This window comes from Salmo salar, chromosome ssa06 (genome assembly GCF_905237065.1).
Source record: "Salmo salar chromosome ssa06, Ssal_v3.1, whole genome shotgun sequence".
Lineage (NCBI taxonomy): Eukaryota > Metazoa > Chordata > Actinopteri > Salmoniformes > Salmonidae > Salmo > Salmo salar.
In genome coordinates this window covers 69,535,931-69,555,679 of record NC_059447.1, presented here as the reverse complement: position 1 = coordinate 69,555,679, position 19,749 = coordinate 69,535,931, and the positions used below count along the sequence as shown (strand labels likewise).

Sequence of the window (19,749 nt, the reverse complement as noted above, 5' to 3'; positions counted from 1 at the left end):
AGCTTTTTGGAGAATAATCACAAGTGCCTAAGCAATGTCTGTGACCTTTTGTAATAATGATAGTACAGTAATAAGCTTTCCATTGATACTTAAAGAAACTTAGACAGAGATGTCAAGGAGCTTTTTAGATGCTGTTAATATTCAGGTCACTGAAGGACTGATGATATACTGTAGCTGCTATTTGAGACATTCCTTTCTACTACATTGTATACTACAAGGGACTTCAAAAAATAATTGACCTCAATTCCGTTAGATGCTGGCATGACAAGCACTCATATAAGCTAACATTAGCACTTCTTCAGAAAATGAAATATACGGGGAAGACCTTTGAACTTTGACACTGAATTCCTTACTCACTTTTGTTTTAAGCTTTTCAACTTTTATTGTGCTCTTTTACTTTGTACTTTTCATTGTAGACGCCTTGCATATTCAAACTGCTAATTAATGGCGGCAACTATACATTTTACGGAGGACTTGGCAGTGTGGCTTAGCTCTGAGGGCTGCGTTGTATGACTACACATGCTTATGGACTATTGCTGAACTATGGATTACTGTGATAAAGTCTCAATGATGATGTGAAAATGTAATGTGTGTCTGCATCTTGTCCCCCCCCCCCAAAAATGACACATTTGTTGGGATATTATGATGTAAACTGATATTAGGTTGTGAAAGGGACAGAAGCCGGATCAATGGAAAGATTGATTATACACTGTGTACAAAACATTAGGAACACCTGCTCTTTCCTTGACAGACTGATCAAATCAAACTTTATTTGTCACATGCGCCAAATACGACAAGTGTAGACCTTACCGTGAAATGCTGACTTACAAGCCCTTAACTATGCAGTGCAGTTCAAGAAGAGTTAAGAAAATATTTACCAAGTATACTAAAATAAAAAGTAACACAATAACAATAACGAGGCTATATACAGGGGGTACCGGTACCGAGTCAGTGTGCGGGGATACAGGTTAGTTGAGGTAATTTGTACAAGTAGGTAGGGGTGAAGTGACTATGCATAGATCATAAACAGCTAGTAGCAGCAGTGTACTAAAGGGAGGGGTTGAGGTAAATTGTCCGGTGGTGATTTTATGAATTGTTCAGCAGTCTTATAGCTTGGGGGTAGAAACTGTTGAGGAGCCATTTGGTCCTAGATTTGGCGCTCCGGTACCGCTTGCTGTGCGGTTGAAAACGGTCTCTGATCTGGTGAAAGCTATGATTCCTTATTGATGTAACCTGTTAAATCCACTTCAATCAGTTTAGATGAAGGGGAGGAGACAGGCTAAAGAAGGATTTTTAAGCCTTGAAACAATGGATTGTATGTGTGCCAATGAGGGTGAATGGGAAAGACAAAAGATTTAAGCGTCTTTGAACAGGGTATGGTAGTAGGTGTCAGGCGCACCGGTTTCTGTCAAGAACTGCAATGCTGCTAGGTTTTTCACCTTCAACAGTTTCCCGTGTGTCTCAAGAATGGTCCACCACCCAAAGGACATCCAGCCATATTGACACAACTGTGGGAAGCATTGGAGTCAACATCCCTGCGGAACTCTTTCGACACCTTGTAGAGTCCATGCCCTGACAAATTGAGGCAAAAGGGGGTGCAACTCAATTTCAGGATGGTGTTTATGTTTTGTACACAGTGTATATTGTGTTACATTCTTTACTATGATATATACAATTATTTAAAGAAGGAATACTTTTCACTATTTCATGATTGTGGATGTATGTTTTAACTTATGTACTATTTTACAATCAATGTATGTAAAACATGATAAAATACATTTTAAAATGTCTACTTTCATGGAGTAGTGTGTGTTTGGGCTTTAGTTCCTGAGAGCAGTGCTTTTGGAGGTTGAAATCCTTAGGTACACAACAAATCTGTATGTCTTACAAACTGAAGGTCATGACCCTTCACAGCCAGCTGAAATCCTGTTTCATGCATACCTTTCACTCCCCTGATCTCTCTTTCCTATCCTCCTCTCACAGTCAGGTCAGTGTATGCGTACTCATCTTTATTTTTAGGAGAATTGTTCCCAATATCATGTTCAGACGGTCAGCAGAACCAGGGCAGGACACTGCTGTTGTCACTGCTGTATTGTCTGCTGCTGCTTAGTCAGAAACCTGTCCCATGCCTTGTGGCTTTGTGAGACTTCAGATATTTCCACTGGTTTCAATCAAATTGTATTTGATGCCATACATTGAGTATATTATTTGCACAAGGAATTGCTTCCCACCCAGTTTTGAATTACTTATGTACAGTGAATTATTGAACCGTTGAATAAATGGTGCATATTCGAAAAAACAGAAGACTTCTACGTAAAGATGAGTCAAGGTTTTATAATGAAGAGCATTACCAAGTCAATAGGAAATGTCCCAGTACCATGATCTTATATCTGAAGATGGGTTGGCTGACTAGGGTCTGTATGGGGCAGTGACACTTGAGTATTGGAAAGAGGGAAAACACAGCATGTCACTGGAATGATGATGGGAGGGAGAGAGGCGTCGCATTGATTGATGTGACAGTGAAATGTTGGGACTGCTGTCTGGAATATTAACGGGGAGATCGAGTAACACAGTTAAATATTCAAGTGGTACGGGCTACCAGTCAGCCCAATAATGTGTCAGAGTGGGTGCACTGCTAAAACTGCTTTATTGTTCTATATAGCACCATTTCATATAGCAGCGTGTGGATTGGTGGATATGCCGAGCCAGTGTCCCTATGGAGATAACTTGGTCTCTATTACAGAAACCAACACGGTCTCTGTCTTCATGGAGATAACTTGGTCTCTATCACAGAAACCAACACGGTCTCTGTCTTCATGGAGATAACTTGGTCTCTATCACAGAAACCAACACGGTCTCTGTCTTCATGGAGATAACTTGGTCTCTATCACAGAAACCAACACGGTCTCTGTCTTCATGGAGATAACTTGGTCTCTATCACAGAAACCAACACGGTCTCTGTCTTCATGGAGATAACTTGGTCTCTATTACAGAAACCAACACGGTCTCTGTCTTCATGGAATATTAGAAGAGGTGACATTTATGCAGTGTCACTATATGTCACACAGTTATGATGGCACAACAGTGGAATATTATGTGACACCCGGTGACGCAGAGTTCTAACGGGACGTCCAGAGGTGAGAGGCATAAGGGATGACCTGGAGGAGGGAAGTGGGGGCTAAGTGATGGCCTCTGAAGTTTTCCGGATGACAGACGACAGTGGGTGCCATGGCAACGGTGCTAATGAGGCGGTGATTTGGGCGGCGGGCTGGCAGATGGTCGTGAATCACACAGAGGTAGAGAGAGAGACGAGACACTAAATATCAACATGTTTTATTACACAGACATATACACAAGAGGTTAGCCTGCCTGCCTCCACTATCTCTCCCACCTTTATTTCATCCCTCTCCTCCTTCCTCAGCGAGCTGAGATTGAGACTTCATAAACTCCCATCATGAGCCGGACTGAGAAGCGCTCTCAATCACGGCTGGGTCTGAACTCTGCGAGACCCATTGGTCACAGGTGATTAAACCTGGGCTGTTACAGACTCTACGAGGGTATGAAGAGTCACGCTTGTCACCTCCTCTATGACACATCAGGTCAGATTTACTGAGCTTTTGCACCAGGGTGGAATATTTTTGTTAACCACTGTTGTACCTCTTTAGGTTTTTAATACCACTATAAATGTTACAATATTTGCTCTAGCTTTGTAAACCTAGCCCGTGAACTGTGGTCCAGGCTCTCCCCTTATTCCTGCACCTCCCGATCCCTCCCCGCCCCAAACGTTTCCTCACCTCCCGATCCCTCCCCGCCCCAAACGTTTCCTCACCTCCCGATCCCTCCCCGCCCCAAACGTTTCCTCACCTCCCGATCCCTCCCCGCCCCAAACGTTTCCTCACCTCCCGATCCCGCCCCAAACGTTTCCTCACCTCCCGATCCCTCCCCGCCCCAAACCTTTCCTCACTTCCACCTGACTGCTGGTTGTCTGGGGCTGGAGTACTGACTGCTGGTTGGCTGGGTGTTGGAGTACCTGACTGCTGGTTGGCTGGGTGTTGGAGTACCACATCACAACCTCACTATTTTAAAATAAATAGTCTACAAAAGGAAAACACTACTTTCAACAAAGACTCAAAAAAATTACAAAGTCTTTGAAAATAAGTAATACTCCTTAAACTTTTTTTAAACAAAAAGAACCATATAAAACTGCGCAAGAGAGAGAAGCCTAGCAGAAACGTAAACTGTGTGATCGTAATCATAAGCCCTAGAAGGTTCTAGTAGGTCATCTCACCAAACTCCACAATACTGGACCTCGGTCAATAGGTCCGGTCCAGTACGGCAAATCACAGATTCAGATTGTGTCCATATTAGCATAAACAGCAGGCTACATTTAATTGTTTAGCTCTTTGGTAACCAAAATGATCACAAATAAAAATGACAGTTTATAGTTAATATTTTTTCATTAGATTTTTTTTAAAGATTAATTCTTAATTTCCAAACATGTGAGGGAAAAGGAGTATACCTAAACACTGGCTTAATGATAAAACAATTCTAAACACATGGTTTTAAAATTACACAAACAAAGAAAAAGGAAACACATATGGACAGTGCAAATCTATTAACAAAAATTCAAAAAATCCAAGGTTTTCCAAACCTCCATATTAAATCCATCATATTGGCTGTGTGTCTTGTGTAGAATAGACCTAGCCATTGTCCATGTGCGTCTCTTCACCTGCCTGTCCCTAGGGGGCAGTCATGAGCCCTCTGCACTTCCCCTTGACCACTGAAAGTTCCAGCCCCTGCAAACCACAGACTTCAAAGAGCAGAAAGAAAACTTGACAAGAACCAAAGCTGGAGCTGTGTCCCGGAACCATTTGGTGTACTGTTCTGTTAGCCACATGTTCTATATTGTTTTACCATACATACTCACAGGCAATGGTATGTTAAGACTCAAGATAACAGGAGATGAACAGCAAGCAGAGCAGAAATACACTGCATTTAAGCCAGCCCCTACCACACCTTCAAGTTCCACATTCCACCGCCTGACTAACTAATGGCACCACTGCAGCCAAAATAAAAACAACTTGTCACTTTTCAATACCTTCATATCACCTTAGCTTTTCCCTTAACCTTAGAGAAACCTAAAAACTACAGGAACCAACCCTGAATACAATCAGCACCTCTGAAGCTCTAACAGGAATATTTTTTTATTAAAACGAGCAAACAAACAAAACGGGAAAATCAGTCTTTGGAAAAAAACGATAATGATTACTTTTTTTGTAACACAAACAATGGGTTATGAAAATGAAATGCAGAAATGTGATTGAGGAAAATTAATCTTGAAAAGCTACAGCTGAGTCGGTCTCCACTTCAGACTAAGAACAGTCCGGTTGGTCTGAGGGCCAGTCAGGTCCGCTTCCTCAGAACCAGGTCCAAAATCTACAGGATCTGGAGCCAGGGGTGGTTGGATCCAGGGGTGGGGCTCAGGGGGCACATGAGTCTCTGGAGGGCACATCATTGGCTCCTCCCCCCTCCCCGGCGACCATGAGTGAGTTCAAATCCCTGTATCCAGGGGGCGGTTCCTTCTATCTAACTACTGCTCTCCTCAGTTAAAGTGACGTTGGAATCCTGGAGCAGGGGCAAGGGGCAGGGCTGGCTGTCAGGGACGTCTCCGTACTCTGCGCTCTCAGCTAACTCTCCCTCACGCTCGCAGATGACCGTCATAGGGCTGCTCAGAATGCGGTTGCGGGCGTTGTACTTGCTGCTGGCAGCAGAGGGCGGCGTGCGCGATCGCCCGTACTTCATGCCGCTCAGTGATGATGATGGGGAGGAGTAGGACAGGCCCTCGTTGCGGGCCCACTCCTCTGGCGCCCTCTTGCTGCGACCTGGGGAAGCGCAAGGGCTGTGTGGTGTTGTCGGCGACGATGGTGAGGAGGGCGGGTCCAGGGAGGACTCGGAGCGCGTCCTCTGGAAGCGCGGATCTGTGCAACGCAGCATGTCGGCGGCCGACATTCGGAAGCTGGTCTCAGAGCGGCTTCCCTTCTTCAGGAGCAGAGCCTTGAAGGTGTCGCTGCTGGTGGCAGACTTACGCAGGTTGCGCTGAATGGAGCCCGTCTGCCTGCCCACGGACAGCGAGGATACTAGGCTGGGGGAGGCGCCCGTGGGGGTGACGGGGGGAGACGGACAGGGGGAGTGGCCCTGCGGCTTGTCCTCCTCAGACTCCTTACGACCCAGGACCTTCCGCTTGGACCTAAGGGTAGAGGAGGAGAGCCTGGTTAGGGACATGGTTGGTTAGAGACATTAAGCTGAGGTTGGAGTGATGGATATATAGGAGAACAGGGTTAGTGATATTGAGCAGGCTGGGTAGGAGGACAGCGGGTACAGGACATATACAGAGGGTGGAGGGGTAGAGAGGGAGCGCGTGGTTGGAGACTGTCCAGAGTCCAGACCAAAGCTCAGAAGTAATTCTTCAAACACATCTACTCAGCTCAACACTCAATGAAACAGCCTCTACTACTCTATGGCTCAACCAATGATGGAATATCAGTACTAACTTTTATTTTTAAAACAAAGCTTTCCTGTAATAAGACATGCCAGTTAGCACACACACCCCTTCTGAACAGTGTCCCAATTCAACCATATGTCAACAATGCCCCCAGCAATCCCAGGGTGCATTGCTTCAGAAGCCTAGAAGCAGCGAGGATAATCTAACATGGAGGGGGTGAGTGGCGCAGGGGCTGGGAAGCGGGGGAGGAGAGGGCTGGTGCTTTTAAATATTTTATTCAAATGTGAAAACTGCACACATTGCAAATCTATGGGAACGCTAAGAGGTGGCACAATGGAATTCATCAACAACACTAACTGGGAAAAGTGCCCAGAGCTTTTTAAAATTATTATCTAAAGACAGTTCAGCCTCCTTGCCAGCAGGGGGTGCCATTCAACTCCTCCACACCACCATGTCAACCTACCATAGACTCACAAAAGTAGAAATGCGTTCCTTAGTCATAAGCATTGTGCTAAAGCCGTGGCTAGCAGGGGAGATCAGATTAGCGCAGGGGAAAACAGCATAATTAATCTGAGTCCAGGGGTTGCATGGGGATTATGGCGCTAATCCAGCGCTAGCGTTACCGCAGGGAAGATACAGGACGGGCCAATTACAGTAATGGGCTACTTGCCACGCCAAACCTCTCTAGGCAAGGGGCGCTCAAACGCTCACTCTCCATTCCCCCGCTGCACCAGGGAGGAAGAAGAAGAGGTGGAGCTAGAAGAGTGTGGAGGACAGACAGTGACATGACAAAAGGGATTTAATGACATAGGAGAGGAAGGGTGAATGAGGCAGACAGACGCAACATTTAATCCTTCAGATCAGGTACAAAGACAGAGAGGTTTAAGTAAATCAACTATCTTTAACAGAGAACAAGAAATAGAGACAAGCACGATATATCCATGATGTAATATGGACTCCATGACAGAGAGAGAGATCCAGATATGAGAGAAGACTGGATAGGAGTCTGTTAGTTGAGGCTGGGATGTTTGAGGGACGGCTGTGCCCCAAATACAACCTCAACACTGTGGGGTCCCATGAGAGCTCCAGCAGTACATCAGCCCATAGGTTATAGCAGCAGGGTTACGTAATGTCACTCTCTCACACCTGATTTAACCAGGCAACACCACATCCAACTCCCCGGACTGATGCTGTTCTATTGACACACAAACTACAAAGATAAAAGACAAACACAACGAAGGTGGTAAGGTCAGAGAAAATTAATGTCAGAGAGAAAGACAGAGCAAAGGGAATAAGAGAAAGACAGATGGAGAAAAATGGAAATACTGATCCAAAGTATGAATAAATACAAAACACACAACCATCACACTGGTTTTGAGTGGTGCATCGATTATTTTTTCGCTCTATACAATGTTTGATTGTTAGAATCCCTCCAGCCAGTTCCATCCTACCTCGACTGTGGTTGTGATAACAATCCATTCAGGTTTTAATCATTCTCTCCCTCCATTTCTCATCAGTTTCTGAGTGAGTGAGAGAAGGCAGAGAGGAGTAGAGAGGGTAGAGGGAGCACAAGGCAAACAGTGCCGGGTTTACCTCTCGTCAGCAGTAACAGCTGGTGCCCTAAGGTCTACATATAGACACTGTAGGCTTCCCTCCTTCACAAGGCCTAACTTGTCTTTGCCTCTAATATAGCACACAAAGATATTAGAGTTAGGAGAAATCCACCAGGAAAAGTAAAGCCCACAAATGCACACACACACACACACACACACACACACACACACACAAATGCCAGTAGAAATAAAATCCCCTGAAATGAAATCCTGTGATTCTCGGGAGCTCTCTGACCATCATACCGCTGCACGTGACCAGGATACACACACACACACCGGTTGGCTGCGTGAGCAAATTATGTGTGTGTATGCTCCATTGAATGCATGCACATGTGTGAGAACGTAGAGAGTACATGCAGACTGGAAGAGCAGAGTGTACGAGAGAGAGAGTGAGAGACAGAAAAGCTCTTAAGTGAAGCCTCTAACCTAGATCAGGAATGTGGCTTCTGATTTAGGTTCAACTAGCTCAATAATGAATGAACCATCAGCTTTTCATTCACTAAGAACAAGTAGCAACAGTCATCAAAATAAAATAGTTAAAAGGTTTAAAAAAAACAATGCAACAGTTGGGCACTGGATGAAGATACTCGAAACGTTTAGAATTGTTTTAATCCATCAGATAATGACTGAATTATAGCACATAAAACATTTTACTGGCACGGATAATTAATGAATGGAGTTCAGGGATTTTGGTGGGAATTCAGGTATAACATATATTGTTAAATGTAATTAATATTTTTCTTAGAATGCACTTATACACTGAGTGTACAAAACATTAAGAACACCTGCTATTTCCATAACATAGACTGACCAGGTGAATCCAGGTGAAAGATATGATCCCTTATTGATGTCCCTTGTTAAATCCACTTCAATCAGTATAGATGAAGGAGAGGAGACATGTTAAAGAAGGATTTTTAAGCCTTGAGACAATTGAAACATGGATTGTGTATGTGTGCCATTCAGAGGGTGAATGAGCAAGACAAAATATTTAAGTGCCTTTGAACAGGGTATGGTAGTAGATGCCAGGCGCACCAGTTTGAGTGTGTCAAGAACTGGAACGCTGCTGGGTTTTTCCACGCTCAACAGTTTCCATGTGCATCAAGAATGGTCCATCACCCAATGGAAATCCAGCCAACTAGACACAACTGTGGGAAGCATTGGAGTCAACATGGACCAGCATCCCTGTGGAAAGCTTTAGACACCTTGTAGAGTCCATGCCCCGACGAATCAAGGCTGTTCTGAGGACAGAAAGGGGGGTGCAACTCAATATTAGGAAGGTGTTCTTAATGTTTTGTACACGGTGTATATACATTTTCTAATGGTAGAAAGTATTTAAAAAATATTTTGTGATAAAAGAAAATCATATGCATACATGAATATATTAACATAAAGGGCTGAAACCACCAAAAACGTGTTCTTTCTATGCCTTCCTGCACTCACCTGCACTGTCTAGACTGACTCATGGATTACGGTTGTTGCCAAGTTCTGTTGCATAATTCAATAAGTGTCAATAGCAGGATACCCTCGGATTAAAAACCAACACGCTTGGCTCTAGATTACATCCATCTATGCATACTTTATATTGTTTGCAAGATCAGACATAATATCACTATAATCCGAGTGTTCATTTTAGCCAGTTCATTTGTAAAAACGTCAACTGTATTAAATTATTACTTTTTTCAATTCCACAAAAAATGAACACACCCATCAAAACAAAGTTATCTTTGTTCTCTGTCTTGTGATATACAGTGCATTCGGAATGTATTCAGACCCCTTCCCTTTTTCCACATTTTGTTATGTTACAGCAGGGGTGGGCAAACTTTTTGGCTCAAGGGCCACATCGTGATTTAGAAATTCAACAGAGGGACGCATTTTTGGTGGGACCAATTGTTTGTTAAAATCAATTTGCGGGGGCCTCCCGAATGGTGCAGCGGTCAAAGGCACATCACTACAGACCCGGGTTCGATTCCAGGCTGTGTCACAGCTGGCAGTGACTGGGAGACCCATGAGGCGGTGCACAATTGGCCCAGCGTCGTCCGGGTTAGGAGAGGGTTCGGCAGGCCAAGATTTCATTGTCCCATCGAGCTCTAGCGACTCCTGTGGCGGGCCAGGTGCATGCACGCTGACACGGTCGCCAGGTATACTGTGTTTCTTCCGACACATTGGTGCGGCTGGCTTCCGGGTTAAGCAGGCATTGTGTCAAGAAGCAGTGTGGCTTGGCTGGGTCGTGTTTCGGAGGACGCACGGCTCTCGACCTTCGCCTCTCCCGAGTCCGTACGGGAGTTGCAGCGATGGGACAAGACTGTAACTACCAATTGGAAACCACGAAATTGGGGAGAAAAAAGGTATACATAATTATTTTTATCTTTATAATTTTTTTAATGTCTCGCGGGCCGTACTTTGCCCTCCCTTGCGTTACAGCCTTATTCTAAAATGGATTAAAAGAAACATAATCCCCATCAATCTAAACACAATACCCCATAATGACAAAGCAAAAACAGGTTTTTAGAAATGTTAGCAAATTTATGAAAAATAAAAATACCTTATTTACATAAGTATTCAAACCCTTTGCTATGAGACTTGAAATTGAGTTTAGGTGCATCCTGTTTCCATTGATCATCCTTGAGATGTTTCTACAACTTGGAGTCCACCTGTGGTAAATGATATTGATTGAACATGATCTGGAAAGGCACACACCTGTCAATATAAGGTCCCACAGTTGACAGTGCATGTCAGAGCAAAAACCAAGCCATGAGGTCAAAGGAATTATCCGTAGAGCTCCGAGACAGGATTGTGTTGAGGCACAGATCTGGGGAAGGGTACCAACAAATTTCCCCAAGAACACAGTGGCCTCCATCATTCTTAAATGGAATAAGTTTGGAACCACCAAGACTCTTTCTAGAGCTGGCTGCCCGGCTAAACTGAGCAATCGGGGGAGAAGGGCCTTGGTCAGGGAGGTGACCAATAACCCAATGGTCACTCTGACAGAGCTCTAGAGTTTCTCTGTGGAGATGGGAGAACCTTCCAGAAGGACAACCATCTCTGAAGCACTCCACCAATCAGGCCTTTATGGTAGAGTGGCCAGACGGAAGCCACTCCTCAGTAAAAAGCACATGACAGCCTGCTTGGAGTTTGCCAAAAGGCACCTAAAGGACTCTCAGACCATGAGAAACAAGATTCTCTGGTCTGAAGAAACCAAGACAGAACTCTTTGGCCTGAATGCAAAGCGTCAAGTCTGGGGGAAACTTGGCATCATCCCTACGGTGAAGCATGGTGGTGGCACCATCATGCTGTGGGGATGTTTTTCAGTGGCAGGGACTGGGAGACTATTCAGGATCAAGGGAAAGATTAACAGAGCAAAGTACAGAGAGATCCTTGATGAAAACCTGCTTCAGAGCGCTCAGGACCTCAGACTGGGGCGAAGGTTCACCTTCCAACAGGACAACAACCCTAAGCACACAGCCAAGACAATGCAGGAGTGGCTTTGGGACAAGTCCCTGAATGTCCTTGAGTGGCCCAGCCAGAGCCCGGACTTGAACCCGATAAAATATCTCTGGAGACCTGAAAATAGCTGTGCAGCGACGCTCCCCAACCAACCTGACAGAGCTTGAGAGGATCTATAGAGAAGAATGGGAGAAACTCCCCAAATACAGGTGTGCAAAGCTTGTAGCGTCATTCCCAAGAAGGCTTGAGACTGTAATCGCTGCCAAAGGTGCTTCAAAAAAGTACTGAGTAAAGGGTCTGAAAACTTATGTAAATGTGATTTCAGTTTTTATTTTTAATATATTTGCAAACATTAAAAAATAAAACTGTTTTTGCTTTGTCATTATGGGGTATTGTGTGTAGATTGAGGAGGAAAAAAAGTTGTTTTATCCATTTTAGAATGAGGCTATAACGTCACAAAATGTGGACAAAGTCAAGGGGTCTGAATACTTTCAAAAAGGACTGTAAGTGTCGAGACAATGCGTTAAATCCCTGACGAAGCTTTAGTTATAGACGCAACGGAAAGACAACGTATTCCATTAAACCCATTTCAGCCATTACCAGGGTGTGTTTGCACCCCTCAAACACAGGAAATAGATGACTGAAAAACACAGATCCTCAGGTAGGCGGGGCATGCGCATTGCTAAATGAAGCTACTAGCTACCATCTACCATCCAGTATCCCTTCAACAGCACCCATTAAGTACTACTGGTTTCCCTTCCCAGTGAGCCCGTCTCTGTCTAACAGACACGTTACAGAGAAAAGCTCTCCACTGCCTGGCTGCCAGACCCAGAGACACCTGCCTGACAAAAGTACAAATCAAATTGAATTGTATTTGTCACAACCTTCATAAACAACAGGAGTAGACTAACAGTGAAATGCTTAATTATGGGTTCTTTGCCAACAATGCCGAGTTTATAAAATAAGGACAGCCTGGCTAAACTTATGAGAGAGAGAGGATTGATGGGCTGAGGAGAATGGCAAGATGAAGGGAAGGTACAGGGGTTAGGATCAGTGTCATGCTGCATTTAAGCAATGCGAGAGAGAGAGAGAAAGATAGAAAGAGCAGTAAGAGAAAGCCATATTGCAGTGTGGTGGTTGAGGAGGATAGGAGAGGGATGAGAGTGTTGTGAATATGAGAGAGACCGTGACACAGACAGAGAGAGCTGGGTGAGGAGGATAGAGGGGTATGGGGAGTAAATAAATGGAGAGTTGAGCGATGAACCGAGAGGAGGAGACCGTGCCATTGCGTACCTGTGGATGGCAGCGAAGAGGTCCTCGGTAGTTCGGGGGCGTGTGGGGGTCACCATATCCCCCCGCCTGTGGATCCTGGGGGTCGGTGAAGACTCAGGAGTGCTGCTTGAATCAAACACCTCACCTAGGAGACACACACACACACGCAAAATTAGAAACACGTTACACACGCTGATGAGAGAACACATACACAATACATACACGCCGACTGAGGAACAAATACAAGCATTACACAGCCCTACAATAGTCAAACACTTCACCTGGTAAATGAAAACACATGCAGACAGGACACACGTCACATTGACAGCAGCTGAGGAGCAAGCTAACACACACACATAACCGATGGTCGGATATCCCACAACAGTAACCTGAGTGACTGGCTTCTTACATTCTCTCCCGCTCTCTCTCTTCTAGTTGAGCTTCTCTCCTCCTCCTCCTCCTCCTCCTCCCTCGCTCGCTCGTGTCTGCACTTCGACTGCCTGAGCCGCTGCAGGCGATCTCATGTTACGCTCTCCCCCTCCCTCCCCACATCTCCTCTCCCCTCCCCTCCCCTCCTGTACAGTGGGTCCCTCCCCCTACTCTCCACATTACCCCGCCTCCCTCCACTAAACAGACCTCCCACTAGGACAGATGCCCCCTACCTAACCAGAGAGAGAGAAAGAGAAGAAAGCGAGAGGGAGAGAGAAGAGAAGAAAGCAAGAGAGAAAGAGAAGAAAGCAAGAGAGAAGAAAGCGAGAAGAAAGCGAGAGAGAGAGAAGAAAGCGAGAGCGAGAGCGAGAAGAAAGCGAGAGCGAGAGAGAAAGGCGAGAGAGAGAGAGAGAGAAGAAAGCGAGAGAGAGAGAGAAAAGCGAGAGAGAGAGAGAGAGAGAGAGAGAGAGAGAGAGAGAGAGAAGCGAGAGAGAGAGAGAGAGAGAGAGAGAGAGAGAGAGAGAGAGAAGAAAGCGAGAGAGAGAGAAGAAAGCGAGAGAGAGAGAGAAGAAAGCGAGAGAGAGAGAGAGAGAGAGAGAGAGAGAGAGAGAAGAAAGCGAGAGAGAAGAAAGCGAGAGAGAGAAGAGAGAGAGAGAAGAAAGCGAGAGAGAGAGAAGAAAGCGAGAGAGAGAGAAGAAAGCGAGAGAGAGAGAGAGAGAGAAGAAAGCGAGAGAGAAGAAAGCGAGAGAGAGAAGAGAGAGAAGAGAAGAAAGCGAGAGATAGCGGGAAGAGAAGCGAGAGAGAGAAGACAACCGGACAGAGAGAATGACAGATGAAAAAATGAGGAGTACAGTATAAAATAGATACTTGGACATAAGGATGGATGGGGTGGACAGAAGGAAGCAGACAGAGGGAAGCAGACTGAGGGGGAAGCAGACAGAAAAGGAGAGTCCAGTAATAGAAAGGAGATAGAGGAGACACAGATTAGGATGAGACAGTGACAGCATAAAACAAACCAGAACAAGAGAAGATGGCGTGAGGATGGAGATGTTTTTTTGTTGCGTTTATTTCACTTGCTTTGGCAATGTAAACATGTTTCTCATGTCAATAAAGCCCCTTTGAATTGAATTGAGAGAGCTGATAAATCCAGGCATCTGCCGCAGTGCTGTCCCTCACTAAGCTGAGCTCTCACTTAGGGGAAGAGGAGGAGGCAGGCAGGTATGATGCCTCTCTGGCTAGCTCAATGACACAGAACAGACAACAACCAGGCGGCACCATGCTACATTAGCACTAAATGGGCAAACTATGTTTTGAGACCATTTATTTTTAGGGCACTGTTTGCAGAGACAATCAGACCCAATGATTATACTTAAAATCCCCAAATGTGACACAATTTAAAATCCCATAAAGTGGCCAGTCCGGACTCCCGCCAGCCCTGATGGCATCTTCTTCTAGATGTAATTCAACTCACAACAAGTTCAAGATCCTTTTAAAACCAGAGATCCAGGGAGGCCTTCCTTGTGCATCCTTCCAGCAATATCCTAAACCTTTGATCACATTCAATAAAGGGAATCTGTATTGTGTTGCTTAACCTTGCCTTCAGTCTAAACCGTTTCTATACCTTCACAGTCAGAGAGACAGCAGGCAGTCTAAGACTAGCTTAAGGGAAGCTGGCCCCAATACCTGCCCTTTGTCCTGCCTTGAAGTGGGATTTGATGAAGGACCAAGGGACAGCTGGAAACCCCAGCTAAAGCCCCTAGCCTTAAGCGCAGCTAATGTCTAGCAATGTAACCTCTCTCAACTGCCTTTTACCTCAGCCAACGCAAACTGTCAGCACAGCTAACAAACACCTGCCACCAGTCAGCACTGACTGGCAGGTCAGCACTGAATTCAGTCAGCACTGAATAGCTGCCAATGATGACAGACTGGACCTCGAACTCAGAAACCAAAAGTTTGATTGTAAGCTGCCTCAATGTCATTTTGTTTCTTCAAAACATTCAACTTTATGCAAGTTTATCTGAATTTAATTAGTCTTTTTTTGTTAATAATATAAATGAAATCTAACTCACCACTCTCGTCGTCCTTAGAGCTGACTGATCCAGTGGTACTGCTGGTCCCATCTTCCTCATCTTCTTCCTCATCTTCCTCCTCTTCCTCCTCAGCCTCTCTGTTGTTCCGCTGCTGCCCCTCAGCGAGGCTTGTCTCCTGCGTGACGGTGGCCGGAGGCTGGGTCTCCTCCTGGCTCACCTTGGAGGTGGAAGGTCCACTACTCTCTGTCAGGGCTGAGGAACTCTCTGAAACCTCATCTTCCTCCTGCTCCTTCTCCTCATTTTCCTCCTCTTTCGTCTCTGCCTCTCTCACTTTAGCGTCCACCTGGTCTTCTTCTGTGGTGGTTGACTCATCCTGGGGGCTCAGTGTGGTGGTAGTCTGGGTGGTCTCCTCTCCCACCACAGACTGGGGGGTGACGAGGGATAGTTTGGGCTTCTTGGAGGCCACTGAGGGTTTCTGTTTGACTGGGGGGCTTTTGATTGCCTCCTCCATGAGGCTTGGGAGGGGTGACTGCTCCCCCTCCTGATCTGGTTGGGCTGAGCTGTTGGACAGGCTCTGTACCTTAGGTTTAGCGTTGGTGATGGCGCCCCCTGGCAGCACCTCAGAATCACTGTAGTCTGAGCATAGTTCAGCGAAGAGCTTCTTCACAGCAGATGAGGCCTTGGTGATTTCCTCTGGACTGGTGCAGTTTATCAGGGGCAGCATGGTGGGATGCTCCTGCTGCTTAATCTTCTCCGGCGTATGGGGCTTGAGGGCCCAGGCCTGGTTGCCCCCCGTTTCCTGAGCTTTAGTATGTTCCACCTTGCCGTTGACTTGCTCCTCTGGCTGCTTGACTGAGCGGAGGTGCACACTCTGCAGGGCGAATGGGGTGATCAGGGGCATGGGGGACTTGCCGGCCTCCTTGGCTGCTGGGCTGTTAGTGACCGTAGCTGGTTTTAGAGCGTTCTTTGCTGCCTTCAGGGTGAGAGGGGAGGCTGTGGGTGGCGCAGGGGCAGGCAGGGGGGGAGGTGGTGGAGGAGAGGGGACCATGGAGGGGAATGGAGGGGGAGGAGGAGGAGGACTGAGGGTCCCGTTGAAGGAGAGGCTGGGGTGGATGAGGGAATCTGGAGGAGGAGGGGGAGGGAAGTCTGGAGAGGTGGAGTAAGGGGGTGGGCTCATGGGGGTGCCCTGAGGGGTTGTGGGTAACGGGGGTGCGAGGGGCAGAGGGGGAGGTCTGGGGTTGGATGGGGGGAGAGGAGCAGGGAAAGGAGGTGGGGGGCTGATGGATGCTGAGGTGGGAGGCAGGGGAGGAGGGGGAGGAGGAGGGGGGCCAGAATTCCTGAGAGAGTCAGAGGCGTTTGAGGAGAGGGAGGTGGAGGAGGAGGAGATGGAAACAGATGACAGGAGTGAAGACTTCCTCTCTGGCACTTTGGGCTTGGGCCGTCCTGAGGGGGAGTGGGACCGCATGAAGGAGGGCACGGGGGTGCCGGCCGTGGGGGTGTTGGACTGGCTGGAGTAGCCGCTGGAGGGGGAGGTCAGTCTATGGATCCTGTCCGGGGACGAGGTGGCCGTCTTGGGCTTGACTGCCACACCTCCCTCCTGGGCTGGAGGGGCCGAGGCCTGGATATTGATGTGATTGTGGAGACCCCCACTTCCATTCGACAGACCCCTCGGGTGTGTGCCCGCTACAATGTTAGCAGCAGGGTGGTGTTGGTGCGTGGAGGGGGACTGCGGCCCCTGGTCTCCATGGTTACGGGGGTAATCCATGTAGTAGCCCCAGGACTCTGCATAGTCGGACCGCAGGCTGCTGGTGTCGCTGTGAGCTGGCGTCACATGACAGAGCGAGTACACATTAGCCACTACGCCACTGTTAGTGTTGTTAGCCGCTAGCGACGTGGCGGAGCTGGTGGCGCTCACACTGCTCTGGCTCCGTGGTCGCAGCAACCAGGGGTCCTCGTAGTCGCTGCACGGGCTGTGGGAGGGCGAGGAGGGGGACACGCCCTTCTCCTTTCGATCTCTCAACCCCATCTGGAGGCTCTGCTGCAGGCTAGCGATCAGTGTCTCGTTCAGCACTGATCCGTTAGCACTCACGCTAACTGCACTAACTCCACCCAGGGGCTTCTTCCCGCCAGGCTTGCGGCGGAGGGAGTCAGTCCGGGCCGGGGGCAGCGGCGGCTTCTTGGCCTTGCGGAGAGAGATGCTGCGGGACAGTGAGCGGTCGCTGTAAAGACTGTTAGAATCTTCCTCGTGGCTAGGCAGCTCACGGCACTCGTACATGCTGTGTCTGGCAGTCCGGCTGGCTACCACCCCGTGGCCCTGCCCGCTACCATGGCTCCTGGAGCGCAGGCCAGAGTCCAGGTGCATGGAGGTGTAGTAGCCGTCGTTGTCCTGGGAGTACAGGGAGCTGGAGTCGGTGCGGGACGACAGCTCCATGCTGCTGTTCAGATGGTTGATGGGAGTAGAGCAGCTAGAGGTCAGAGGACGCCGGGGCAGGACCACGTTCTCCGGTGTGTCATAGATTGACCACTGGTCGTCGGCCGAGGACGGAGTCGTCACGGCGATGGTGCTTGTGTGGCTGTGCAGGCTGCCATCCGAGCGGCCCGATTCGCTGGGCGTTGCCGGGGCAGTCAACCCTCCGTCTTGGGGATGTGTATGTATTGGTGTGGAGGTGGCCCGGGCGGAGCAGTTGGTCCTGTGGGTGAAGGAGGTGGAGCTCAGGGGGTCCATGCTGGTGCCCGTGGCCAGACTGAGAGGCCTGGGGGTCTGGGGGTGCTGGCTGGAGGACGTATGGAGGGTCACGACCTCGGCAGAGCAGGACATGGTGGCGTTGGGGATGAGGGATGTGGAGTAGGCAGCGTGGGGGGACACCACACATGCCGGACCACCACCCCAGTCCCCTGTCTGGGACCCCCGCACCTCCTGAGACTTGGGCCGTGGCAGAGTACCTGTCCTGGGGGCGTTTCTCAGATGCACCACGGTGTTGTCCACCTGCAGTTTGCCAATCTGCCTCTGGGGTGCATTGTGGTCTTCCAGCCTGATGGGGGTGCTGCTGTAGATGGGCTCAGCACTGAGAGACACCCTTGGCCCGGGTCTGGGAAGACTGTGGAAACGCTGGGCATCTACATTCAGATGCGGGGGTAGGACCAGCATTCCAGAACAGCCGTCGCTACTGGAGACGGAGATGCTTCCTGTAGACGAGGAAGTGGAAATTCCGGCCATCTGGGCTGCGATTCCCTGTCCCCGTTGAGCCCGGATTCTTCGCATGGACGGTGGAACGATCTTCACCTCCTCAGTCTGGCAACCAGAGTCCCTTGTCTCGGAATGTCTGAGCGTTGAGTTGACGCTCCCGACTCTTCCCAATGTGGAATACTGTCCCGGGATGAACATGGAATGTGGCCGGAGCTCGCCCCCACGTCCTTTCACCACTGCAGAAGAGAGAAAGATAGAGAGAGAGAGGTTTAACATATAAGCAATCAAAATACCTCCAGCTTCCGCCTCTCCCTCTCTAATTTCCTCTCCCTTGTTCCCCCTCTCTCTGGCAGGCTGTCGATCAGATTAGCTGTGTCTAAGAGGCTAATTAATTTGATTTTCTGCAGCCCCGTCTGATGCGCTAATAACCGCTGGTCGTCTTCATTAGGACAGAGATGGAGAGAGTTAGAGAAAGAGAAATGGAGAGAGAGGGTGAGAAAGAGAGATGGAGAGAGGAATAGTGGGACAGAGAGAGAAGAGAACAGACGCCAGAAGGAAGACTCCCACTATGCTTTCCCTCCTACTCTGGCTCCGTCTGATCAGAAAGAGAATGGTCCTCAGGGTGTGGGCAGCTGGTAAGGCATTGGGCAGCTCACACACACACACACACACACCCGTACATAAATAAACAAAGTGAAGGATCTGGTGTAAAATAGGAGAGGATATCTGATGCATCGGCCATCTGTGCTGGCTGCCTGTTGATGCTCATGCTCCCTAAACACGCTCACACACACACACACACACACACACACACACACACACACACACACACACACACACACACACACACACACACACACACACACACACACACACACACACACACACACACACACACACACACACACACCTCCCCTCCCTAAGGCAGAGAGTGACAGCACTGCTGTATTAGATAGATTAAGCTGCAGGTTTCTACTTCACATACAGCCTGGGTATCTCACTCACTGAGGCAAGGGACCTACCATCTAACAGTAATCAGGACTTCCAAGCCTGTCTGTCTGGTCTTTCACACCGGTCTGTCTGTATAATAAGGCTTCAAAGCTCTGCCTATCAGCTGCACTGATCTCATCCTACAGCGAGATGACATTCTCTTAACGCAAGGAGAGTCCCCAGTCACCCATACCTTAATAGAGTTAGCTTAACTTAGTGTAGCACATAGCTATTAGCAGGGGTGAGGAACCCTGACCCCTCTGCCTGTTCCTCAGCCCATCT

At 48.0% G+C, this 19,749-nt stretch overlaps 1 protein-coding gene across 10 annotated transcripts in view; it reads right to left on the bottom strand.

The window, feature by feature from the left end:
• Positions 1-3,317: 3,317 nt before the first annotated feature.
• Positions 3,318-19,749, bottom strand: part of nhsl1b (NHS-like 1b) — a 168,820-nt gene continuing 152,388 nt past the window's right edge. For 8 of the 10 annotated variants that reach the window (XM_045720938.1, XM_045720935.1, XM_045720943.1 and 5 more), the window contains 3 exons: positions 15,330-18,713; positions 12,853-12,976; positions 3,318-6,247 (listed from right to left, as the gene is read on the bottom strand). In XM_045720938.1, the coding sequence (XP_045576894.1) occupies positions 5,587-6,247; positions 12,853-12,976; positions 15,330-18,713 (4,169 nt within the window). In that variant the 3' untranslated portion in view covers positions 3,318-5,586. Of the gene's footprint in view, positions 6,248-6,268; positions 7,259-9,238; positions 9,354-12,852; positions 12,977-15,329; positions 18,714-19,749 lie in introns of those variants that run through there. The other 2 variants (XM_045720942.1, XM_045720941.1) reach the window with 2 other exon arrangements.